Source organism: Eriocheir sinensis, chromosome 27 (assembly GCF_024679095.1).
Source record: "Eriocheir sinensis breed Jianghai 21 chromosome 27, ASM2467909v1, whole genome shotgun sequence".
Classification (NCBI taxonomy): Eukaryota; Metazoa; Arthropoda; class Malacostraca; order Decapoda; family Varunidae; genus Eriocheir; species Eriocheir sinensis.
This window is the reverse complement of record NC_066535.1, coordinates 122,501-149,246: the sequence shown is the minus strand read 5'-3', so window position 1 is coordinate 149,246 and position 26,746 is coordinate 122,501. Positions and strand designations below refer to the sequence as shown.

Below are 26,746 nucleotides of genomic sequence, written 5' to 3'. Positions count from 1 at the left end.
GGAATCAAGGACCACAACAAGGTGTGAAAAAACCCGGTTTTAGCAGCCTTTTCCTTTTCCTTTCGGGTCATATCGCAATTCCAATTTTCAATAAAAATCAAATTTTGGGGGTTCCTATCGCAAACTCGGTGAATCGCAAACTTGAAACTCACAATCCTGGAGACAGTACTGTACCATGCAATTATATGTTATCATTGTCAGAGATATGGCCATCTTGAGGCCATCTGTTCTGCCAAGACCAATGGAGAAGCCCCAAAATGTTTCAAATGCGCTGGCGACCATAAATCAAAGGAGTGCGCCATGGCTGAGAAGAAAGGCATGAATTGTGTGAGATACAAGAAGCCTGAAATCAACCACATAGCGAATAATCAGTGTTGTGTAGTTCTTCAAACCGAAATTGAGATAATTCGTAACATAACCGAACATGGCTATTAATTAGTGTTTATACTTAAAGACAAATTGTGTTGAATGTTCAGTGAGTTGGAAATAATTTAGTGCCACACGGCCAAGTGACTATGATGATGCCAAGTTTTATTAACCTTTTCATTGCTAAGCGCTCTCAACGAAACTATCCCCTCAGGCGCGCTCGGGCACCCCAGTGGGGGAAGGGGAAACATTGAAACATTTGAAACATTTATTAATAGCCTATTAGATAGTTACATATGTTGTTGTATGTATTGTTAGAGGCCAGCCTTTATATAAGCATAAGCTTTACTGCTGTATCTCAAAAACTATTCATCACAGCTACAAATCAAGAACACCATTGGAAAGAGGAGGCCAAGATCTATAAAATTTGGTTATGTAAGCCTCTCCAACGAATGTACAGGCACGTTCAGGGGGTGTTTTTTGCTCTGAGTGCGACTGGCGCTCGCAGCGAGCTTTTAGCACCACCAGCAAGTGACACTAGTGCTTGCTCTTTTAACCTCTGTATCTCAAAAACTATTCATCACAGCTAAGAAACAAAACCATTGGAAAGAGGAGGCTAATATCTATACGATTCGGTAATGTAAGCCTCTCCTGCAAATGTAAAGGCACGTTCAGGGGGTGTTGCCTGTGAAGACGTACATTTATACGTGCGTGACGGTCAGCCGTAAGGCAACTACTGTAGATCTCTTGATGATGGGGTGCTGGCAGGGCAGTATTGCCAACTGCAAAATTTTAAACTATTTGGTCAAAATATCAGTCATGTGATAGGTGAAGCTATGCAAAAATGTAACTATATTGGTCAACAACATCCACCAGTTGCTCGTCCGTAGATTTTCCATGCTGGGCTGATATGATTTTCCACCAAATTTAGTGGAGAACCCACTCAATTGGCAATCCTGTGTTGAGAAATAGTGTTGAAACACTCTCATTCACGGGAGATTTGAGTGCTCACAGCGAGCGTTTAGCACCACCAGCAAATACGCCTAACGCTCACTGCGAGCGTTTAGCAATTAAAGGGTTAAAAGGACAGTAGGCTATTCATGAAAGCAATCAAGACTCACTCAATCACTACGACATTGTGAATAAGTGTATGGAGGATTATTATTGAGGCTAACATCGTAACTGTTGACGGCCCTCGCAGAGCACTGCACTAGCAGTGAAGCAGGGTCTAAAACCTCATCAACGCTTCATCGCTCATCATAAGGAGTAACCTCAACCACAAATGGCTGCAGTTGGCTGGAGATGCCCATAGCTACTCCCTTAACCCGTACAGCACTAACGACGCGTATACGCGTCAGCGCTTATGGTTGCAGGAAATACTAGCGACGCGTATACACGTCGGGCTTGCTAAACACTGTTACAGTCAATGTAGCAGGTCTATTTTTGCTACAGAGACTGCTGCAGACAATGGCAACACTGCACGAGTGCGTTTGTAGCATTGGCAACACTACCCAAGCTGGGGAGGAGTCACAAGCCACCTGTGACATCAAGATCAAGATCAAGACCAAGTACTATAAACAATGTTGCGGCTGCCAATTCCTTTTGCCATTTGGTGATAGACAGTGAGTTTGAAGTTTCCTCATCTGAAGAAGACGTGGGAGCACTCTCAGACTTTGGTTTGGACAAGGATTATGTGCCAGATGAGGAGGATATACCGTAGGCTATATTGAGCCGCCTTTGTAACACGAAATTCTACTGTCCTGAAAATTCTGAAAATCCCACACTTACACCCCATGAAATGGTGCACTCTGGAGTATTCTACACCTGTGTGCAACAAAAATGGGCTACCTGGCCTCTATCACTTGTCAAATTCTCCATAAACCATCATTCACGTACAGGGGCCTTTTCCAGCCATACCGTGGTAACACTTCATGGAGTTCTCCTGCGAAAAGTAGGTCTATGACATATGTTTTTTTCTTATTTTTTCCACTTTTCCCATCACATGGAACATTTTTAAGCCAAAAAAAATAATAATAAATTGGCCATTACTGGGCAAGCCAAAAATATTTAAATCAGCCGGTACTGTACGGGTTAATATGGAAACCATTGCTTATGCCAGACCAATAGTAGGTGAACCCCCTCCCTCACTGATCTCGCCACTGCCAGGCCTCCTCATTTCAAAAAGTTCCACAATGTCCACCTGAGCTCATCTGATAGGAAGGGCAATCAGTGATCCTCTACAAGGCTCCGGACATTCAAGGAGCCAACACATAGAGCCCTCCGAAAGTTAACCCCAGGCCTGGTTCTGTGGGCGGGTGCCGCCTCTACACCACCCTCAAAACAAAAAGAGGGGCTAGGGGGCCTTTCCTTCTTTGAGGTGCAAGGGTCCTGTAGGCTTTGACCTGCACCCATAACTGACAGCAGGCTCCTCAGATCCAAATGCATCGGGAAGTCTGCCGTGCAGTCAGGCCCCTAGAAAGACCGGATCAGGGTCGAGGCTTACGTCACGACCCCGACCTCCTCTTCTTACTTTTTTTTTGGCTCAGTAGTTTTATTATTGGAGGAGGGGCTGTAAATCCCTCCTCAAAACAGGCCCAGTCCAGGGGTTGGACTGACTGCTCACCACAAGTCTGGAACACAGGACCCCTGAGAGGATTAATCCAACAGTTACCCAATGAGAAGCAAAAGCAAGAGGGAGAAAAAGAAAGAAAGACAGCTCAAGGACTTGAGGACATTGCATTCCTCATCCAGATAGACCTGCCCTTACCTGGATTAGATTAGATTGGTTAATTTTATTTGTTTGTGATAAATAAGAGTGATACATGTGGCACTGCACCGCCATGTTGTTATTACTGGCATTCGGAAGTTCAACCCCAGCAGCAGCTGAGTCTGCACTCTTAAGTGTCTTGTGTGGGCTCAAGTGCTTATTTATCCTCAACGATGCATATTGTGAAGACAAAACTTTTATTTCTGGTAAATTTTGATTGGTTTGCCATCACTTTTCATTATTTGTTTTGTGGAAATCACTCATTTTTGGGAGGGGAGAGGAAGGGGAACAAACTAGTGATTTGCGAGAAAAAAAGGCAGATTAATTTGAAACACGTGATATTTACATACATTATATTGTACTGTAGGCATAGTTTTATATGATATTCTCACCAGCCCCTTCCATGGGCGTCCGCAGAAAAAAATGCAGGGGGGGGCAATGTTGTCCTGACTCCTGAGATTGCTGTCCTGGGGAGGGTCTGAGGAGGGTGTCCCTCCCGTTGGAAAAAATTTTGCTCCCAGGAAAGAGCTTAGATGCAAAATGGTGGCACTTTTTCATCTGACAGAGTAGCTCAGTTACATTTTCTCCGGTAGAGAAAATTGAAGAAAAACAAATATTTCGGAACTACATCCGAGAGAAATGCAGCAAACAGAAAGAGGTGAATTCAAGCACATCGTTTCATCTGTCAAGGAAATGTATGGCATTGACAACCTTGTAGAAGAAGCTCTAACATGGTATGATGTGCAGAAGCATAAGCCAGTGGATGGCAACTCACTGAGTATGATCGAGCTGGTGAAGCAGACCACTCTGCTCCCTGCTGTGCGCAAGGCTATCCTCATTGCACTGACTCTGCCTGCAACATCATGTACTGTGGAAAGGTCCTTCAGCACACTGCGCAGGGTGAAGACCTGGTTAAGATCAACGATGAGTGCTCAACGTCTGTCCGGTCTCTGCATGCTAAGTGTCCACCGCGACAAAGTGAACAGCCAGAAGACCGAGCTAATGAACAGGGTCATTGACAAGTTCGGAAGAGATCCTCGACGGCTCCAGTTCCTGTTCCGAGAGTAATAACCTGGCCTAGCTGAATGAACTGTTGAGTAATCTTTATGTTTTTTTATTCATTTTGCATTTTCCAAGTAATTTTTTCAAAATTTTCAATTTATGCTCCGAGAGTAGTAATCTACTCTAACTGAATGAACTGGTGAGAAATGTTTATGTTCTTTTATTCATTTTGTATTTTCCATGTAATTTTTTCAATTTTTTATTTTCAGGGGGCAAATGCCCCCTTGCTCTCTCAGGACGCCATGGCCCCTTCAGCCTCTGCATCTCGTGGCATAAATGTTCCTTGGGCCTTAAAGTCTTACAGCCTAACCATCTAACGCAATGGTTCTTAACCTTTTTACTACCACACCTCCTCTAGGAATTGGTCCTCCCCTCCACGCCCCCCTCCATCTATGAATAAAATTTCCTCCCAGGTTTTAAAGAAAAACGAAAAAAAAGTGTTTTTAGTCTTTTTATTGAGTATGAATTACCTAGTCATTAGTGAGTGACTTGACATGGCTTCTTAGCTACTAAATCTTGAATGCGAGGTTGATACTTTTGCATTTTTTCATTAACTTCTCAATATTAGCCCATGCTCTTGTTAAGAGAATAACAAATAAAATTAGAGAAATTCCTAGTTTTCATTAGGGATCGTGCTCCCCCTGGAAATTACTGACACCCCCAAGGTTAAGAACCACTGGTCTAATGGTCTAAAGCTCTAACGGCGAACAGGATCACAGCTGTAAATACACAGCCTAAGGCCTCTTTCACATGCTTATAACGCGGACGCGGGCCTTCCCGCGTATCCTTTCAGACGGCGCAGGTGAAAACTGCCCGCCACCCGCACGAAGGTGGAAGAAGGCAGGAGAAAAACAAGAAAATGTAATGAAAACCAGGGAAAGCAAGGTCATCTGGAGGAAAGGAGAAACAAAAATAGAGCTGGAGGAGAAAGGGAGATAAAGGAATAAAATTGATAAAATGAAAGACCAAAAATTAAGATAGATGGCTGAGTGAAAAGAGAAAATGGGAAAAAGGAGAGAAGGGAAAGGGAAAATGAGGAAGTAAACATGAGGGAGAAGAGCATCAAAATTCTTTCTATAAATAAAGTAAAAAAAAAAAAAAGTGAAACAGGAAAATGAACGCACAACAAATCACATTGAAATCAACCAGGATACTGAATGAGTTTTCTTTGGAGAGATGCGCAGGCCGCGGCCATGTGAAAACACACATTGAACACTGTACCCTTTGCTGCTATGCGCGGACGCGGGCCCGCATATGACCCAAGGGGGGCCCGCGTTGAATATCGCCCGCGCGCGGGAGACGTCCGCGGCGTGTGAAAGGTTCCATAGAAAACATCAGTCACAAGTTGACACGGGTCAGTGTTATAAGCACGGACGTGGGCCTCGCCCGCAAGTGTGAAAGGGGCCTAAGAGGCCTAACCTCGGTAAGATGACCTGGTAAGAATTACCCGAACCCTCTGTGTCCTGTCACTAAACCATGCCTTGATCCACCTCAAAACTTTAAAAGTTATGTTAGGTTTGATCCATTGAAGTTAGATTAGATCAGTTTTGCTTAGATTTGATAATATTAATTATGTATGATAGTAAAGGTAAAGTTGGGGGCATACACTGTAGCAGCGCATGGCCTCGGTGCTCATCTCCGTAACATTGGCCCTTCAGCCTGTGGTGGAAGGGAGCCCATTACCCCAGGACACAGGGCCAGTGTGACATCCAGGTTACCACAGTATGTATGATAGATATATGTGATATGCTTCTCACAGTAATGTTTGCACTGCCCCTTTGTCATCACTGGTACTCAGCAGTTGAGGCAGCTGCTCCACACTGGTAGTATCAATATTATCATCATTGCAGAAGACAAAACTATTTTTCTGATAGTTTTTTGTTTTATTTTGTTTTGTTTGTTTTAAAGTAATTTGATCCCTGTATTCTCTGAAACTGCTAACATCTCTGGGAGGTGAGGTGGGGGTGTTCACTGTAAAAATGATTTTTAGGGGGAAAAAATGTCATTCACTCAAAACATATCTAAAACTCTTAGGAAAAATAGTTTCATCCAAAAATGGAGCATTAATACAAAACAATCTCTACCAAAGCTTCATATTTTTCCTGGAAATGAACAGCAGTTTCTCCAAAGTAAACCACCAAGTGAAGTTAAATTATCATCATCATCATTTCATTAATGCCTGCTCCTAGGAGCCCCCACCAGGGGATGGCCACAGCAGAAGTTTCCATCTTTCTCTATCCAGGCACTCCCTCCTTGCCTGCTCAAAGTTTCTCAAAGATCTTTCCCCCCTCTCCCTAACGTACTCCTGCACCCTATCTCTCCATTTCACTGGAGGTCATCCTCTAGCATTCCCTCCCTCTATCTCACTCACATACACCCTTCTGGTCATCTTACTCTCCTCCATTTGCTCCATGTGGCCAAACCACTTTAAAGTCTGTCGCTTCACTTCTTCCACCACTCCACACTTCTTCCCTTCACCCCCGTGACACATTCCAAAACGCTCATACACACTTTCATTACTCATTCCATCCATTCTACTCACACCACAAGCACTCCTCAAATAACTCATTTCCACTGCCTGCACTCTAGACCTCTGACTTTCATTCCAGGCCCACGTTTCACTTATTATTGTATTCCTCAAATCCCTCTTTACCTCCATGCTCACACTTCTGCCATTCATGATTCGTCCCAAAGACCCCACCACCCTTCTTCCTTGCAATGCGCTTTCTCTTACCTCCCCTCCATACCACCATGCTTACACATAACTGATCCAAGGTACTTAAACTCATTGACCTCCTTCATTTCTTCACCATTCAAAATTATTTTGCATTCTTTTTCACATTCAATTCCCACTCTATATGGGCATACAAAATCTACAACCTCACTTCTACTTTGCTCACAAACCATCACTTTACTTTTGTTGACATTTACTTTCAGCTTTCTCCTTTTACAGACACTATCAAAAACAGAGACCCAAATTTTGTAAGTCACTTTCATTTTCTGCAATGAGCACTGTGTCAGCTGAGAAGTGGCCGAGAAACGGTAACATTACACTGCATTTTGAGACTAAGAAAAGAGCATGGAACATACGTCAGAGTATTCCTCTCATAACCATAAAGCCGTTAAAAATATTTACTTTTATTCAAATTCCATTCTTTTTGGGTGGTGTTTGTTACAAAATAAACAGTCTCGTGACACGTGGCATCTAGCCGAGTCACTTGTCTACTTTAGAGAATTTGACAAGTGATTCCTGTATGGATAGCTAATTCAGTCTGCCATGACCTTACAGCACCACCTATGACAAATAAGCCCACCTCAAGATCAATCACCCACCACAATGACCCAGGGCATGCATGGTGGGTCGCTTTATGCCACCACCGCCTACAATTAGCTCAAATTAGCCATTTTGAGCCGAGCCCCGTGTCTGCCGTTTCAGCGGACCGACTCGTGGGAGCCCAAAAATGGGTCCGACGACGCTGCCGGGTCAAACCCACTTTTATCCCAAAATGTTCACTTGTTTCTCCACTAATTTTGACACATGCAGATGCATCCTCATAGAAAGACTTTATTGCACTAAGCAGTTTTCCTCACACACCATAAATCTTTAAAACATCCCACAATGCAATCCAATCAACTCTGTCATAACCTTTTTCTAAATCCATGAAGGCAGCGTATAGTTTCTTTCCTTTTGCTATTAATTTTTCTACTACCATCCTGAAGGAAAATTTCTGATCCACACATCCCCTTCCCTTCCTGAAGCCTCCTTGCTCTTCACTGATTTTCTCTTCTGTAAGTCTTTGCACCCTCTCTATTATGACTTTTCCGTAACCCTTCCGGGTATACTTAGGAGACTTATTCCTCTATACCTCCCACATTCCCCTCTCCTGCCCTTCCCCTTGGAAACTGGGACAATGATGGCTTTTGTCCAGTCTGCTGGCACCCCCCCCCCCCCCCCCGAGTTCAGGAGGACGCGAGTTCAATCCCCGACCGGTGCCACCAAGCTGGGATTTTTCAGCCGCCGCCGAGTGGCTTAAAACTACCCACATGCTGTCCAGAAGACCACCTATCAACCCGGACTCTAGATTCTAGGATTAAAGATGAGCTCCGGGAGGGCAGCATGAGCCAATGCAGGATGGCGCCACTATAAACACTCGCCTGCGCCAGAACGGGCTGGGCCGACCATCAGGACCCACCGGGAAGAAGCCTTGGACCGACCATCAGGATCCACCGGGAAGAAGCCTACCGGCGCAATAGGCCACAACGTAAAAAAAAAAAATTTAAAAAAAAAAATAAAAAAAAATGCTACTTCGCATATCTTGACCATCCATTTAACAACTACATCTCCACACTTCAACATTTCTGCTGTGATTCCATCAATTCCTGCTGCTTTTTCATTTTTTAATCTTTTTATTGCTTGATTTACTTCTTATGTTACACTTCTTTCTTTATATACTCCTCCTCTACCTCTACTAAAACTGCTCCTGTTACAGCTGCTGGACGTCCATCCTCAAAATTCATTAAGTTTTTAAATATTCACTCCATTTTTCTTTCACAGCTTCCCCGTCTTTCAACATCTTTCCATTCTCATCCATAACTTCATTTATTTTACTTGGGGAAATATTTTCTGCATTTCTTTAATTTTTTACTTCTTTCCAATATGATTTCCTGTTCCCTTTAAATTTTTCACTTAGTCTTTTTCCAAAGTCTTCATCAACTCTCTTCTTACTTTCTTTTATTGCTTGTTTTAATTTCATTTTGCATTCTCTATATTTCTTTTTCCTTTCCCTATTTACTTGCTCAGCCACATTTCTTTCTTGAGTTTTCTTAAAAAGTTCCCTTTTCTCCTTATATCTTCTGTCCACCATGAATTTCCTTTTCTTTTTCCATCCCTCACCACTTTTTTTTTGTTGTAGTTACCATTAATTCTATAAATGTTCCAAAACCTTTTTCAATATTTGTATTATCTTTTACACTTTCCCATTTTTCACTTAAGGCCTCTGCCATTTCACATTTATACTCATCTTTTATTTCTTTTTCCTGTAACTTTTCTATCTTCAGTATTTCCTTTTTTACTTCACCTTTCTTTTCATTTTTCAATTATCTCCACACTATATGCTGAGCCAGTAATGATACAAGAACAATATGTAATAAATGTGGGGGATTATTGAAGAGAGGGTAGCCTACTAACTTTGAGACACTGACTGCTTATTTCTGGACAAAATATGATGCTTTTTACCATGGATAGTACTTTTTTTTCTAGAAATCACTGAATGATTGACTTTTCTGTGCAATGCCTGAGGTGTACCCCCTGCCGCCCCGCTCCCAACCATTTAACAACGAACCACATAGTGGACCCACCCCAGCTGCTGCCTTGTCCCATTCCACGCAGCGTATTTTTGCTGACCCACACCATGTGCCAAATAAATTTAAACTAACCTAACCAAACTTAACCTAACGTAACCCACCCAACGGGGAGCATTCATTCCCCCTCGACTCCCTTATCAGGGGGGAATGCTTCGTCCTCCACAAACCTCCTAACGGGAGGGCTTCACCCCCCTCAACCCCCCTTCAATTATTCGGAGGTCATGTTACTGTACTGCATTCAAGGACCAAAAAAGAATCCACAATGTAGGTATTGACCCTGTAAGAGGTGGCTGCCTTGGTAAATGTGGAGATTGACTCCGCGCCTCCGAAATACGATATTACACCTCCATATTATGGTTAAGGGACGAAATACATGTCCCTCAACCATAATATGAAGGCGCAAGTACTTAAAGGTAAAGAAAAAGGCCTAATCCCCTTCCCCTAATGATCTTCGGAGACCCGTAGGAAATCGGGGGTTTTGGGTGGGGGAGCATATTTAAACTACTCCAACCGAACTTTACATAACCTAACCTCTAATGGGGGGGGGGGGGCTTCACCCCCCTCCTAACCAGGGAGGGCACAGCTCCCCCTGATCCCCCCCCACATGTATAATGCGCCGGTAAAACTATAGAGAAGTACAACAGTATGTGAGACCTTGGAAAGGTTATTAATCTCGTGGGGGCAATACTGGTGGCGCGTAGTGAGTCTCCATATTTACCGCTACCTCTTCTTCAACATTAGCCCACTGTGTGGAGAACTGTCCATTTATTCTAAATCCCCTACTTGTATATATATATATATATATATATATATATATATATATATATATATATATATATATATATATATATATATATATATATATATATATATATATATAAAAACTTAGGTCTAGATCAACCTATCGCTGCTCTACAATATAGAAGATTGTTTGTTCCAATATAGCATAATTCAAAAGTAATTTAATGGGAATACAAACCTTAGTTTCAGACGATCATTACCGTGCTCGAGGTGCCGTTGTGCCAACTACGGTGTTCCTTTTTAAATATTTAAAGGGCTAAGGTAGGCCATTCGGGACCATAGACTCTAGAGCTCGAAATTCAAAGACCCCTGCCTCTAAAGCTTGAGGTGCCACAGGACCACCGCCTCTAGAGCTCTAAATGCCACTCTAGAGTTCGAGGCGCGAGGACCATGGCCTCTAGAGCTCTAAGGTGCCACAGGACCACAGCCTATAGAACTCAAGGTGCCAAAGGACCACGGCCTATAGAGCTCAAGGTGCCACAAGACTAGGGCCTCTAGAGCTCTAAGGTGCCACAGGACCACGGCCTATAGAGCACAAGGTGCTTTGAGGACCAGGGCCTCTGGAGCTCAAAGGTGTCACAAGTTCACGGCCTCTACCGGTAAAGCTCAAGGTGCCAGGTTGCTTACAACTGTTGTTGAGTGGCTCTTGCACTTACTACGGTTAAAGGAGTAGGGTAGGCCATAATGGGACAACGGCCTCTTGAACTCAGGGTGCCAGGCTGCTTAGGACTGTACGGTAGTTGAATGGCTCTAACTCTAACAATTAATTCCTTTTCACACGTTTACAAACTTTGAAATACTCAAAGGATTCAAGGACCTAAATGAATTTTGAAGAAAAATTGGTGGTAAAGATTCGTATTAGGTCCGTGCCAGTATCTCATAATCTACTTTATGAAACATCACTATCTCTTCATATATCTTTTCTACAAACCTTCAACAGTCATGGAAACGCTTTGAAAATCCAATTCAAGGACTTTTTTTTTTACTCTTGAAAATAGAGGATAATGTTTGAGAAAACGCATCGCCTCTGCTGGCCGCGGCGACGCTGCAGCCGCCGCAGCCGCAAAATAGCTCGCAGAGGGCTTAGGGTCGGGGCGTATATTCAAACTACTCCAACCGAACTTTACGACCTACTAACGGGGGTGCTGCGCCCCCCTCGATCCCCCCTTCTAACCAGGGGGGGCTGGCCCCCCCTCTGGACCCCCCCCCCTCACCTATATGTGACTTATTTCAGCGAGGAGGTATTTCTCGCAACACCCGCTGCAGCGTCGCCGCGGCCAGCAGAGGCGGCGACGCGCTTTCGTAAACATTATCCCATATTTTCAAGAGTAAAAAAAAAGTCCTTGAATTGGATTTTCAAAGCGTTTCTATGACTGTTGAAGGTTTGTAGAAAATATATATGAAGAGATAGTGATGTTTCATAAGGTAGGTAATGAGATACTGGCACGGACCTAAAACGAATCTTAACCAAATTGGTAACCACACCGGCACACCAACTGAGTATTAGTTTAGACAGCGGCAATGATCTGGACATAGAGGCCTAGCTAGCTTTGGCCTGTGTCCAGTAACTCCGTAAGGTTCCGTAAGGTAAGGAAACGTCTCAATAGCTTACCGGACACCACTTCTCGTGCCAGATGCCACACCAGCCGTCGATGAACCGGAACTCGGGGGCAGAGACGCTCCCAATGTTTCTTCTTGAGGCACCTAGACGGTAGACCTATATTCTTTTTCAAAAGCCGCGCGACGCAATCAGCAGACTGCCCGTGTGGCTGCAGTTCCCCCTGTTCCCACTTCTACTGCGCATGCGCCGAGCCGTGTTTACCTGTGCTACTCGGCCCACTCCAAAATACTGGAAAAACGGTCCCCCCCGAGCAACGTTGCCAGATTGTCGTACTCAACCTGTTATGTTTGCCGATTTCCGACCCAATAAACTGCTTTCATCACCCAAATAACTGCATTCATATATGGATATCGTTTAAATGGTTAATTATTGGTGCTTGTTGGCAACAGTTATAGCCAGAAACCGGTAATTACGCGGCTCTTGAGTACGATAATCTGGCGAAGAAGGAGGGGAGGAGGACCAGAGGTGGTGGGCCAAGGATTACCACGGCCCAAGATTCCACTCCCTCCGCAGTCCGCACCAACCTCAAGGTATCCTTAACCAGTCTCCGTATTCACAGGCCAACCCTAGAGGACCTGCTGGGCAGCGACGCCCTCAGCCCCGACACTGCCTTCCAAGCCCTCAAGTGCACGCAAACCTTCTTGCAGAAGTCGGGGCAATTCGACAGGATCTAACTCCCACCCTGGTGACAGGACGGCCAACACAATAAACAACACCTGATAGCAACTACCACTGACGGGGCTCTAGAGGCTGTGGCCCAAAGAGACTAGTGGTATGTAGTAATTCCTCGAGCGTGTGGAAGTTGCGTCATATATTGCAGCCCACCCAAAACGTCTTTTCAGGGGTATCTTTACTATTTTTGAAGTACCTGCCACAGCACCCTATCCAGCCTTTACTTTTTTTTTTTTTCATTGTAAAATGATTTACTAATGGGGTAAAGAAAAATATATTTGTTTTTAAATTTTATTAGGTATTATCTACACTATATATATATATATATATATATATATATATATATATATATATATATATATATATATATATATATATATATATATATATATATATATATATATATATATATATATATATATATATATATATTATGTGTGTGTGTGTGTGTAGCAAACATATCCAGTGCTTTAAATACAAGCAAAGCATACAACATTCTATGCATGCTAATTACTATAATGCCTTTGCAACAGTGGTAACCCGGGTGTCACACTGGTCCTGTGTCCCAGGGTAATGGGTTCCCTAACACCACAGGCTCAAGGGCAAATGTTACAGAGATGAGCACCGAGGCCACGCGCTGCTACAGCGTATGCCCCCAACCGTACCTTTACCTTTTGCAAAATGCTCTTAGCTGAGTAAAAATATCATACTAACTGTACCAGTGCCAGATAATAGCAAGCATTGCATACTGCTTGACAGGGCAGAGAACAAAAGCTTCTAAGCATTACAACTGAAATAAACAATGGGAGACACTCAAAGCTTGTTAACTGAACATGACCCGATTTATAACAGGCAAAACCAACAATGGTGCGTTATATACAATGAAAACTGTATAAAAATGTTGCAAGGCACATCAATATATAAGAGCAAAGCATCATAAAACATGCTGAAATACATGATGGAGAACATCAAGAAGGTAACACATGAGTTGTCTTAAATGGAATGCAATAACTTGGTGGTCCTGGGAGACAGCCGAGCCTGGAGGTGAAAATGGGATGTAGGACACGGTATGATCTCACAAGCTCTGACCCTGGTGTCAGGGTCATGAAGATATTAAGCTCAGTAGGCACAACTAAGTAGCAGAGGTAGATATGATAAAAGCAAATGAGACAAAATAAGGTTTATGAGGCATTAGTCAAGAATATCAACTGCCATTACATTTTGTCCACAAAAAAAAAAAAAAAAAAAAAAAAAAAAAAAATCATACCTATGTGATTATGCGTATCATATAAAGCAGAAAAAAACAATGCATGCTGTAATACAAACAAGATTACTCCTCGAAGCCACATTAATGATGCCAGACATGTGATGATAGACACTTAGTGTGATGAAATTACATGCTGTATTTCACATTATGAAATCAAGCCAAGTGTCACTGCAGCATATTATTCGGTAAGGCAGACACCAAAAGCTTGTTACCTGAACAAGATTAAATATAACAGGCAAAATCCACAATAAAGCATTGCATACTGTTGGGTAGGGGAGAGAACAAATGCTTCCAAGCATTACACCTGAAATAAACAATGGCAAATATTCAAAGCTTGTGAGCTGAACAAGGTCTGATTTATAACAGGCAAAACCAACAATGGTGCATTACATGCGATACCTGGCAGGGGATTCCTTGCATTACAACTGGAAAGTGGCAGACACCTAAAGCTTGTTAACTGAACAAGATCTGATTTATAACAGGCAAAACCAACAATGGTGCATTACATGTGATATCTAGCAAGGGAGGTAAATGATTCCTTGCATTACAACTGGAAAGTGGCAGACACCCAAAGCTTGTTAATTGAACAAGATCTGATTTATAACAGGCAAGCCCAACAATGGTACATTACTTGCAATATTTGGCAAAGTATATGGAAAAAAATTCTTGGCGTAACAAGAGTAATACTAAATAATGGCAAATCCCACGAAGTATCTCTTCTTTTGACAAAGCCTGTGCTCTTTGCTGCAGGGCTGTCAGAGTCTGTTTGCTCCAGCCAACATGTACTGAAATACCCCAAAGTCATGAGTGAAGTGTTGAAACTGAAGGCAAGTGAAATACTGTGCTTAGAAATCTATTAGCATTTGGACTTTGATAGTATAAGGCCAGAGCAAACCTCCTCTCTTGTAACCCATATCTTCTACTAGGCTTAGATCTTGGCATCTGGGCAAAAACTGCCCAGGAGTTGTAACAGCCTGGGCTTTGAGCTGCCTTGCCTCCCGGTGCAGACGGCAGACTGTTGTGTGCAGCAATTTTCACTTTTCATGTCTGAAAATACATGAAAAAATATTTAATCACAATTAATCACAATTCTAAATAATAAAATATGTGCATGTAATTGCATTATTTTCAGTGCTCTAAGGACAGTGAATCTAAGCATTGACATTATGTCTGCACACCAGCTTCGATGGAAGGCTTCACTTAGATTGCCTGACAAGCGTAATATTTTCAGGAGATGGGGGAGAGGATACAACTGGGGACTCTTGACAGATGTAATGTCAAGATCTACATGCACCTATTTACCATATATATCTTTGATGTTCAGTCCATACTAAAACATTTGTCAATGTGTTGCCACAATAAAAATCTAAAAATTCCCTGTTTCTGCAATGTTAGTTATACCTAAGCCCTGCTAAACCATCCAAGTGAATCAAGAATGAGTTCTGGGCGGCAGCATGAGCCAATACTAAATGGCGCCACTATAAAAAAAAATTGCCTGCATCATGACGGGCCTGGGCCGACCACCAGGCCCCTGAAGAAAACCTACCGGGGGAAAAAAAAAAGAATCACATCAGAAGAATGGACAAAGGTTTGTTAGTGGCACTTCAAGGTTATGCTACCTCTTCAAAGATTGGCCAGTCATGGTTTAAAGTGGAACAGGATAAAGAAACAGGTAGGTATCTGTGGACACTACTGTTACTATCAATTGCCAGCCTATGGCAAAATTTGAACCTATGCTATCAGAAACATAAGACCCATATGCTGATCACTCAACTAATCATAACAGTACTACAGCCATAGAAACATAATAAAGAGTTTAAATATATCATTAAAAATGTCAACCTTTTTACATACCTTTTTTTTTAAGATATGAAGCCTACTGGTGTAACAGTTAAATATTGAACTCAATTTGTATGCAGAGATGTGAAGTATGTTATTAAGCTGTAATGTTTCCAACACGTTAGTTGTGATTAAAGCAACATGGAATAGTAACTAAAGAGGATAAATTATCACTGAGAACAAGAGGTTCCTTACTATATTGTGGTGAGCTTGATGGTCGAGTCGAGTTTCCTCCAACCCCATCAAGTTCACACCCTGTTGAGAGGCAATTTTTTAATCAAAGTGAAAAATGGATGCAAATGGTCACTAAAACTAGTTATTATACTTGGTGTCACAAATTCGGGCAAAGAATTTAGGGAAGGACTCAAGGACTTGGCGTCACTGATGAGGTAAATGATCTTGTGCACTCATTGGGCTATAATATATACATTGTTATAATGTGTATTATTGTCTTGTTACTATATATTACCTACTGATAATGGAAATACGTGTCAGGATTAATCATCAAATACAAGGAAAAAAGAATCATGTATGGAAATTGTGAATTTTTAAGTTCATGTAACAAACAAGTTTTATTATACACAAAAAGGTTGGATACTTCAGATGTAAAAGATTTTTGGATATAACATCACCCCCTTCCTCCATATTGGTTCTTTAAAGCAAGGGTTGACTATAGCTGATTATTATTTGCGGCAGGTTTCACGACACTTTTTTTAGTGCAAAGCATCTGGAAATCAATGATCATTATAAGGAATACTTCTCATGAGTAGCTACTAAAACTTGAAAACCTAGAAGGATGCACCATCAGACTGTAAAGGATAGATATATTATAAGACATAGCTACATTAGTGGATCCAAGGGGGGCCCCAGGCCCCCCCCCCAGGGGGGGGATTATACCCATTGATTTAGGTCACTCCACCAGTTTTTCAAGACCAGGACTGCCGAGAATGGCTAATTGGTAATGCTAATGCTCCTTCCACCTGCAAAAAGTCTGACGTCCCCCCAAAACTCATTTCCTGGATCTGCACCCAAAGACATACCGTAACATGGTTCAGTGATCATGGACAAAAAAAATGTTAAGACAATCAATATCCAATCATTTCAGGATACATAAATCAGCATCCATATGAAGGAATTCTACAACTTAAAAGTGATGTTGAGCAGGGCATGTGTTAAGTGACTTGCACAGTCTATTTTGTGAAGTCATAATTAGATTAATAACACAACAATCAACAAACACTAGATGAAGTATTCATACCAAAATCAGTACATGGAGCTGGTGCACTGCAATGGGAAGCACATCCCTGCAGCTCAGGTGAGGGTTGGATGCTGCCACGTAGTTCAGGGAGTGGCTAAATGTCTTCACCCTTGGCCTCTTTCTTGGACTCTCCCCTTCAGCTGCCACATTCTCTTGGATGATATCGGACGTGTTCGGATCTGTTGGGATGTGGTTGTGTTAGACGTGGAATAACATACGACAGTGGAACATGGAAGGAAAGAGTATGTCCACACGGTAAAATACAGAGATGAGGATTGCACTGCATTAGTTAAGTGATTACAAGATGTAAATTGAAGTTCTTTGGATACTGAAAGGATGTACGGGGACAACTGGGTGAAAAGGGAGAGAGATGCAGATTTTTGTTATATAGCACGTTACACCAATGAAGACTTAGAACATACACATTCAGAAAGACCACAATTTTGGCTGCTAGACGGAAAAGCACTAGATGTCAAAGTGCCAGGACATTGAAGGAAGTAATAATAAGAATAGCAATAATAATTAGTGAGTATAAATATATTTCTGATATTTTTGTTTATCTTAATACTAGTATTGGAATTTTCAAACACTAAGAATATAATAAGTAAATATTGATAAATTAATGAAAATAAATGCATTAATTGTACTAATACTACCACTAACAATATTAACAGCACTGCACCTAATAGACTGAGCAATAAACTGAGTCTGACATGTAACCATAATTAAACTGTCCCTGACTGAGTGTTATGTGAAGCTTGCTCCATGCACCGTGATAGGAATGGCATAGATGCATGTAGGTTGCTGAGATACTTACAGTCACCAGCCACTTGTAGATATGGCACCAAAATGTGTTGGAAGCATTGGCGGCCAACTTCTATTTATTTAATTATTATTTTCTTTAAACAAAGGAGACAGCTTAAGGGCAACAAAGCGTACTAGAAAAAAAAAGCCACGCTACTCAACGCTCCCAAACAGACAAAAGTAGTCTTGATACACTCTTCTTGAAGGTCAAATTATAGGCAGGAGGAAATGCGGACGATGGAAGGCTGTTCCAGAGTTTATTAGTGTAAGGGATGAAAGAGTGAAGATGCAGGTTAACTTTTGCATAAGATGTTTGGCAAGATAGAACATGCAGTAATTGACTTAAATTAGAAAAGTATACATTTAGGAGGAAAATGGGCAGGCATTGGTTTAGTAATAGGGTGGTGGGGGAATGGAATAGACTCAGCAATCACATAGTGAGTGCAGGGACGATAGCTTGTTTTAAGAGTAGACTGGATAGCTATGTGGGCGAGGCTGACAGGTGGTAATGGGGAGGAATCTGGAGCTGCCGTGTGTTGGCCATTCGGCCTCTTGCAGACTCCCCATGTTCATGTGTTTAAATCAAGTGCAGCGTCCAGCGGGGCCGCGGGAGGGGAGGCATGCAGTTAGCAAGTTCAAAACAGCTGTCAGCGTGAAAATGATTAGAATTTCCACATTATCATTATTTATATATATCACTTACCCCGGCTGGCATCCTTCCGCAATAAATGTAGCTTCACACCAGGCTGTGTCCTCTTTATCACCACAAAGGGACATGATTTGAGGCTCCGGCTGGTAGACAAGGAGACTCTTTGCTGGTAAACGTGGCGACCGCGGCGGTGTTATGATATTTGAACGAGGCAGCGTTGCAATCGGAGCAGAGAAAGATATTGCTGCGAATAGCGGTATAATAAACAGTATAAGTTAGACCGAGATAATTATATTCACCCACTCTTTCCCCCTACAAACCAATGATTCAATGTAAATCATTACTGATGGAAGTCAGCGTGTGTGCTAAAACAATGAGTTTGGAAGAAAAACATGATCACATAGTTTTTAAAGAACGGCAGTAGGGCTACAACCACAGAGTTATATACCTAGAGCGCGCGAGCCAGACCACAGAGTTATATACCTAGAGCGCGCGAGCCAAACACTCAGGTGCGGCAACCGGAAGTACCTCGGCCGCCATCTTTGGGAGCCCAGTCCAGCCAACTCTGTGCTCCAGCCGGCAACTTCAAAGTGGAGGTAAGTGGTAGGTGGTGATGGTGGTGGTGGTAGGTGGTGATGATGGTGGTGGTGGTTGTGGTGATGGTGGTGGTGGTGGTGGTGGTGGTGCTATAGTAGTGGTGGTGGTGGTGGTGGTGATGGTGGTGGGTGGAGGAGTTGGTTGAGAGAGAGAGAGAGAGAGAGAGAGAGAGAGAGAGAGAGAGAGAGAGAGAGAGAGAGAGAGAGAGAGAGAGAGAGAGAGAGAGAGAGAGAGAGAGAGAGAGATTTACATAGATTTACATAGAAAATCAGACCACACAGACCCCATGGTCCAGACTTGGTGGTCTGTCCTTAAACCTAAGTGATTTTACATTAATCAGAAGACTCCAAAACGTTGCATTTCTACTCTAGTTGATATTAAGTTGAAGGAAGTGACGGTCGAGCTTATTTTTGAAGGAGTCAATCGTGTTACACTGGACCACTGACGGTGGAAGCTTATTCCATTCTCGCACTACAACGTTGGTGAAGAAAAATTTGGTGCAGTCTGAATTTACTTGTCTACATCTGAGTTTTACGCCATTGTTCCTCGTGCGCAAAGTGTCATCGATCATAAACAATGTTGATCTGTCTACATTCGTGAAACCATTAAGTATTTTAAAACATTCGATCAGTTTTCCTCGAGGCGACGTTTCTCAAGAGAACATGTTAAGGGTAGAAAGCCTTTCTTCGTAGGATTTGCGCAAGGAAGGATCATTTTCGTTGCCCGACGCTGAACACCTTCTAATTTAGCAATATCCTTTGCATGGTGGGGACCAAAACTGTACCGCATATTCCAAGTGGGGTCTGACTAAACTGTTGTAGAGCGGAGTATTACATCTTTATTCTTGAATACAAAGTTTCTTTTAATGAAGCCCAACATTCTGTTCGCTTTGTTTGCTGCATCGATGCATTGCTGTGAGAATTTGAGGTTTGACGCGATTTTGACCCCAAGTCTTTGACGCATTGAACGCTTTTGAGTTTAACGCCGCGCATTTCGTATTCGAACTTCTTATTCCTCGTTCCAACTTGAAGGACCTGGCACTTGTCTACGTTAAAGGGCATCTCCCATCTATCCGACCAAGCTGAAATTTTGTGCAAATCCTCTTGGAGGCTTTGCCTGTCTTCGTTAGTGAGAACCGAGTTGCCAATCTTTGTGTCGTCTGTAAATTTACTAATGCGGTTATTGAGTCCAACATCCACGTCGTTGATGTAAATAATGAAGAGCACTGGGCCAAGGACCGAGCCCTGAGGGACGCCACTAGTGACAGGCGCCCACTCTGAGTTAAATCCGTCAATCACTACTCTTTGTTGTCTGTTGCTCAACCAATTCGCGATCCATTGGTTTACTTGACCGTCAATACCTATTTGCTTTAATTTGTAAAGTAATTTATGATGCGGGACTTTATCAAACGCTTTCTGAAATCAAGATAGACTACGTCCAGTGATTTGGTTACGTCATAAACAGTGAAGAGGTCGTTATAAAGGTTAATAGATTTGATAGGCAGGATCTTTTGTTTCGGAAGCCATGTTGTGAGTCCCCAATCAATGAGTGGCTTTCAAGGTAATTCACAATTTTGTCTCTAATTATGCCCTCAAGTAGCTTACCTACAACCGAAGTTAGACTAATGGGCCTGTAATTACCTGGTACTGTTTTGTCTCCTTTCTTGAAAATCGGTGTCACGTGAGCCTTTGTCCAATCTGAAGGGCCGATGCCTTGTCGCCAGGACATATTGACTTCGGTTGTGAGGGAGAGTATTTCGCTCTTTGTTTCTTTCAGCAGAGTTGGATATACTTTGTCAGGTCCAGGACTTTTATTTGTTTTAAGTGAATGGAGAGCTTTAAGGACTTCATCGGTTGTTATTTCAAAATTAGGCAATGCATGCTCGAGATTTACAATAGTACTGGTGTTGGTGGTAGCGAGAGGAAGACTGTTAGTATTAAACACCGAGGAAAAGTAATTGTTTAAGAGGTTTGCAATGTGTTGGCTGTCAGTCACTAGTGCACCGTCGCTGTTTGTTAAAGGTCCAATACCACTTTTGATCGCCTTTCTGTTGTTTATGTAACTGAAGAAAGATTTCGGATTATTTTTACAGTTGGCTGCAATATTTTCTTCGTATCTACGCTTTGCCTGGCCTACTAGTCTTTTTACTCGTCGCCTGGCATCATTATAAAGTCTAATGTTTTCGGGCGTGCTTTGTTCTTTCTTTAACCTGTAAAACAATTTTCTCTCATTGACTGATTGTTTAATTTCGCTATTAAACCACGGTGGGCTTTTATTAGTGTTAATTCGTCGCACAAGGGGACGAATGTGTTCTGCTGAGTGAGTAAGTGATTTTTTAAGGCTTAGCCAGGCTTCCTCTACGTTGCCGTCATCTGATAGTTGTATTTCTGTTAGTTTTTGTCGGATTTCTACGAAGTTAGCTCTTTTGAAATTGGGCACCTTTACTTTATTTTCAGTCACTGATGATTGAGCTTTAATGTCGACGCGCACTAATTTATGATCGCAAGAACCGAGGTGTTCTCCTACCGTGACACTACTGATTAGGTTATCTTGGGTCGTTATAACAAGGTCGAGTATATTATTTTGTCGAGTTGGCTCAGAAACCATTTGGCTTAAATAATTTTCTTCTAGAAATTCGATCATTCTATGTGACTCGCCTTCTGTACCTGACAGTGTCGCCCAGTCGATATGGGGGAGGTTAAAGTCTCCTAATATCAGTGAGTCTCTGTTATTAAGTGACTGCCTTAAGACGCTGTACATTGCAAGGTCGTCATCAAGTGATTGCCCGGGAGGCCTGTAGGTGACAGATATAGTTAGGTTGGCTTTGCAATGTTTACTCGCACGCACAAATGTTCAACGTTACTGTTTCCCGGTGTTTTGTCAGTGGGTTGCAAATAGCTTTTGACATAAAGGGCGACGCCACCGCCTCTACGGTTTACACGATCTTTGTTGAAGAGTCTGTAGCCATCTATGTTGTATTCGGAACTTAAATCAATATTTGTGGTGTCGATAAATGTTTCGGTTATAGCAATTATGTCAAAATTTTCTGTTAAAGCAAGACATCTCAGTTCATCAAATTTGTTTCTTAGGCTACGCGCATTGAAACTAAGGATTTTTAGTTATCTAGAGGCTTAGTAATAGAGGTGGTGGTACTTGCGGGATCACGGTTACGGGTTTGTTGTGATGCACGGCGTCTATTTACACGGGTGGGGTGGAGGACGTGGCCGTGACTCGTTTTTGTTCGGATGACACGCACTGCTTCGTTGAGGAGCCTTCCGAGTCTGGCTGCCCCGATGGGAGAAAGGTGCAATCCGTCCCTGTGAAAGAGCTCATTTTGTCCATAGAAATTGTCCCATGTGTTGAGGAACTCCACGTCAAGCTCCCTGCAAAGAGTCTGTAAGCGGTTGTTTAGGCTGAAGGCCTTACTGAAAAGTCGCTCTCCGCCCAAGTCCGTGGTAGAACTCCTGAAATCAAAATGTTAGGGGATTTAGTCTTATACTGCTGGATGAGCCTACGGTACTTCTCCAGGAGTTCCTCAGACCGGGTCGTGGTGATGTCGTTCGTACCTGTGTGAATAACAAACAGTGAATCATTAGTAGCCTGGGGGGAGATCTCCTCAAGAGCAGCAGTTATGTCGTCGATCCCAGCACCAGGATAGCAATAGTTCCGTCTTCGACGAGGAACTCTGCCGCAGAACTCAACGACCTGCTGGCGAATCATGGAGTCACCCACCAGGAAGGTGCTCTCCTGCTCGTCCTCCTCCTCCAGAATGGCAAACCTGTTGAAGCAATGAACAGGATAAATCGCTTGTCTGGCTGGTTTGGCTCCTCCATTCACGACGGTGAAGCCATCATGGGCGGTGCCACTAGCATCCTCCCGTTGCGTGGTGTTGTCCGCTGGTGTCGACGGTACCGCTGAGGGCAAGGGGGCGGTTGGAGAAGGGTTTGGCACCACAGCAACGTTAGCCTGGATGAATTCCTGCAAGGAGGCAACAGTGCGAGAAAGCTCTATTATTTTATTCTGACCTGCTTCCATCTTCTCTTCTTGCTCCTGCAGTCTGGTCTCGAGATGCTGCCTGGTGAGAAAGCTCTATTATTTTATTCTGGCCTTCTTCCATCTTCTCTTCCTGCTCCTGCAGTCTTGTCTCGAGATGCTGCCTGGACAGACACAGTCGACAGACAGCAGAACGCCCTGTAAAAAGTGAGCTGAGAAGCTACCGTTACAAGTACTGCACTTCTTAGGCGCCATCTTAGCTGAAATGAAAGAGATAAAACACAGAGTGAAGGGATTAGGAAAGGGGTGAGGTGTGTGAGAGGTAGTTTAGTAATGGAGGAAAAGTGAGAGAGGAGGAGTAGGAAGGGATGTGAGGTGAGTAAAGAGGGGAAGAGAGGTGTGTGAGATCAAGGAGGGTTAGGAAATAGGTGAGGTGGGAGAGGAGGAGTAGGAAGGGATGTGAGGTGAGTAAAGAGGGGAAAGGGAGGCGGTGAGTGAGGTGTGTGAGATCAAGGAGGGTTAGGAAATAGGTGAGGTGGGAGAGGAGGAGTAGGAAGAGATGTGAGGTGAGTAAAGAGGGGAAGAGAGGCGGTGAGTGAGGTGTGTGAGATCAAGGAGGGTTAGGAAATAGGTGAGGTGGGAGAGAGGAGGAGTAGGAAGGGATGTGAGGTGAGTAAAGAGGGGAAAGGAGGCGGTGAGTGAGGTGTGTGAGATCAAGGAGGTTAGGAAATAGGTGAGATGAGTGAGAGGGAGTTTGGGAAAGGAGGTAAGTGGGAGAGGAGGAGTAGGAAGGGATGTGAGGTGAGTGAGGTGTGTGAGAACAAGAAAGGTTAAGAAAGAGGCGAGGTAAGGTGGGTGAAGGGATGGGTAAATAGGATGTGAGGTAAGGTGAGTGAGGGGGGGAGGGCTTAGAAATATGTGGAGGTGAGGGAGGAGTAGGGGATGAGGAGGAGCAAAAGGGATGTGAGGTGAGCGAGGGTGGGGGGGGGCTTAGGTGAGGTGAGGGAACGGGGTGTAGGAAGTGTTAATCCTCTAGGGGATTTAAAGAGGGTGTAATGAGGAGGAGCAGATTGAATCCTCAGGGAATTCAAAGGGTGGGTTGTCGACACACCCAAATCACGCGTGAGACACTCGGGAACACAAAGTCACACTCGGGACTCACGAAACACTCAGAAACCCAAGCACAAGCACGACTAAACACCCTCAAGTCACTCGCAAAAACACCGGAAGTACAACAGCACACTCAAAACACTCTGAAACCCACGCAGAGCACTATAAACATCCAAATCACACGTAAAAGCACTGGAAACACAACACACTCGAAACGCAGAACACTCGAAAACAGCCAAATCACACGCAGAAACACCGGAAACAAAACAGCACACTCAAAACGCTCTGAAACCCACGCAGTACACTTAGAAGCAGCCAAATCACACGCAAAAACACCGGAAACACAACACACTTGAATCACTCTGAAACCCACGCAGAACACCCGGAAACAGCCAGATCACACGCAAAAACACCGGAAACACAACACACTTGAATCACTCTGAAACCCACGCAGAACACCCGGAAACAGCCAGATCACACGCAAAAACACCGGAAACACAACACACTTGAATCACTCTGAAACCCACGCAGAACACCCGGAAACAGCCAGATCACACGCAAAAACACCGGAAACACAACGCACTTGAATCACTCTGAAACCCACGCAGAACACCCGGAAAACAGCCAGATCACACGCAAAAACACCGGAAGCACAACACACTTGAATCACTCTGAAACCCACGCAGAACACCCGGAAACAGCCAGATCACACGCAAAAACACCGGAAACACAACACACTTGAATCACTCTGAAACCCACGCAGAACACCCGGAGACAGCCAGATCACACGCAAAACACCGGAAACACAAATCACAGAGGCAACCACAGGCAGAAACCACAAGCGAACACACACCAAACACGTGTCGGGAAATCACAGGCAACACACAAGGTCCACAAGCGAGAACACACAAACGCCCAAGAGCACGACGAAAACACAGGGCAAGCGATGTTGTGGGGCGCAGCGGGGTGAGGTCACGACCTTCTCTCAGCAGAGGTCGGGTGTGAATGAAGAGGTCGGGTGTGAATGAAGAGAGAGAGAGAGAGAGAGAGAGAGAGAGAGAGAGAGAGAGAGAGAGAGAGAGAGAGAGAGAGAGAGAGAGAGATATACATAGATTTACATAGAAAATCAGACCACACAGACCCCATGGTCCAGACTTGGTGGTCTGTCCTTAAACCTAAGTGATTTTACATTAATCAGAAGACTCCAAAACGTTGCATTTCTACTCTAGTTGATATTAAGTTGAAGGAAGTGACGGTCGAGCTTATTTTTGAAGGAGTCAATCGTGTTACACTGGACCACTGATGGTGGAAGCTTATTCCATTCTCGCACTACAACGTTGGTGAAGAAAAATTTGGTGCAGTCTGAATTTACTTGTCTACATCTGAGTTTTACGCCATTGTTCCTCGTGCGCAAAGTGTCATCGATCATAAATAATGTTGATCTGTCTACATTCGTGAAACCATTAAGTATTTTAAAACATTCGATCAGTTTTCCTCGGAGGCGACGTTTCTCAAGAGAGAACATGTTAAGGGTAGAAAGCCTTTCTTCGTAGGATTTGTTGCGCAAGGAAGGGATCATTTTCGTTGCCCGACGCTGAACACCTTCTAATTTAGCAATATCCTTTGCATGGTGGGGAGACCAAAACTGTACCGCATATTCCAAGTGGGGTCTGACTAAACTGTTGTAGAGCGGGAGTATTACATCTTTATTCTTGAATACAAAGTTTCTTTTAATGAAGCCCAACATTCTGTTCGCTTTATTTGCTGCATCGATGCATTGCTGTGAGAATTTGAGGTTTGACGCGATTTTGACCCCCAAGTCTTTGACGCATTGAACGCTTTTGAGTTTAACGCCGCGCATTTCATATTCGAACTTCTTATTCCTCGTTCCAACTTGAAGGACCTGGCACTTGTCTACGACCAAGCTGAAATTTTGTGCAAATCCTCTTGGAGGCTTTGCCTGTCTTCGTCAGTGAGAACCGAGTTACCAATCTTTGTGTCGTCTGCAAATTTACTAATGCGGTTATTGAGTCCAACATCCACGTCGTTGATGTAAATAATGAAGAGCACTGGGCCAAGGACCGAGCCCTGAGGGACGCCACTAGTGACAGCCGCCCACTCTGAGTTAAATCCGTCAATCACTACTCTTTGTTGTCTGTTGCTCAACCAATTCGCGATCCATTGGTTTACTTGACCGTCAATACCTATTTGCTTTAATTTGTAAAGTAATTTATGATGCGGGACTTTATCAAACGCTTTCTGGAAATCAAGATAGACTACGTCCAGTGATTTGGTTACGTCATAAACAGTGAAGAGGTCGTTATAAAAGGTTAATAGGTTTGATAGGCAGGATCTTTTGTTTCGGAAGCCATGTTGTGAGTCCCCAATCAATGAGTGGCTTTCAAGGTAACTCACAATTTTGTCTCTAATTATGCCCTCAAGTAGCTTACCTACAACCGAAGTTAGACTAATGGGCCTGTAATTACCTGGTACTTTTTAGTCTCCTTTCTTGAAAATCGGTGTCACGTTAGCCTTTTTCCAATCTGAAGGGACGATGCCTTGTCGCAAGGACATAT

The 26,746-nt window shown here is 43.3% G+C and overlaps 2 protein-coding genes and 1 long non-coding RNA gene across 8 annotated transcripts in view; all 3 read right to left on the bottom strand.

Moving 5' to 3' along the window:
* LOC127003966 (uncharacterized) overlaps positions 1–12,862 on the bottom strand; it is a 63,710-nt gene extending 50,848 nt beyond the window's left edge. The window contains exon 1 of one of the 6 annotated variants that reach the window (XM_050871042.1): positions 12,506–12,862. The gene's annotated coding sequence lies outside the window, so the exon portion shown is untranslated. Of the gene's footprint in view, positions 1–10,538; positions 10,896–11,016; positions 11,139–11,291; positions 11,397–11,972; positions 12,205–12,505 lie in introns of those variants that run through there. The other 5 variants (XM_050871046.1, XM_050871039.1, XM_050871044.1 and 2 more) reach the window with 5 other exon arrangements.
* A 236-nt stretch (positions 12,863–13,098) lies between these two features.
* Positions 13,099–18,797, bottom strand: LOC127004295 (uncharacterized). Its single transcript, XR_007757741.1, has 4 exons — positions 18,525–18,797; positions 17,018–17,196; positions 15,955–16,014; positions 13,099–14,967 (listed from the first exon to the last, which is right to left on the bottom strand). It is a non-coding gene; the product is annotated as an uncharacterized LOC127004295 (long non-coding RNA).
* A 148-nt stretch (positions 18,798–18,945) lies between these two features.
* LOC127004265 (uncharacterized) overlaps positions 18,946–26,746 on the bottom strand; it is a 9,405-nt gene continuing 1,604 nt past the window's right edge. The window contains exons 2-3 of the mRNA XM_050871829.1: positions 20,774–21,276; positions 18,946–18,953 (exon numbers count right to left, since the gene is read on the bottom strand). Coding sequence (XP_050727786.1) covers positions 18,946–18,953; positions 20,774–21,276 — 511 coding nt within the window. The remainder of the gene's footprint in view (positions 18,954–20,773; positions 21,277–26,746) is intronic.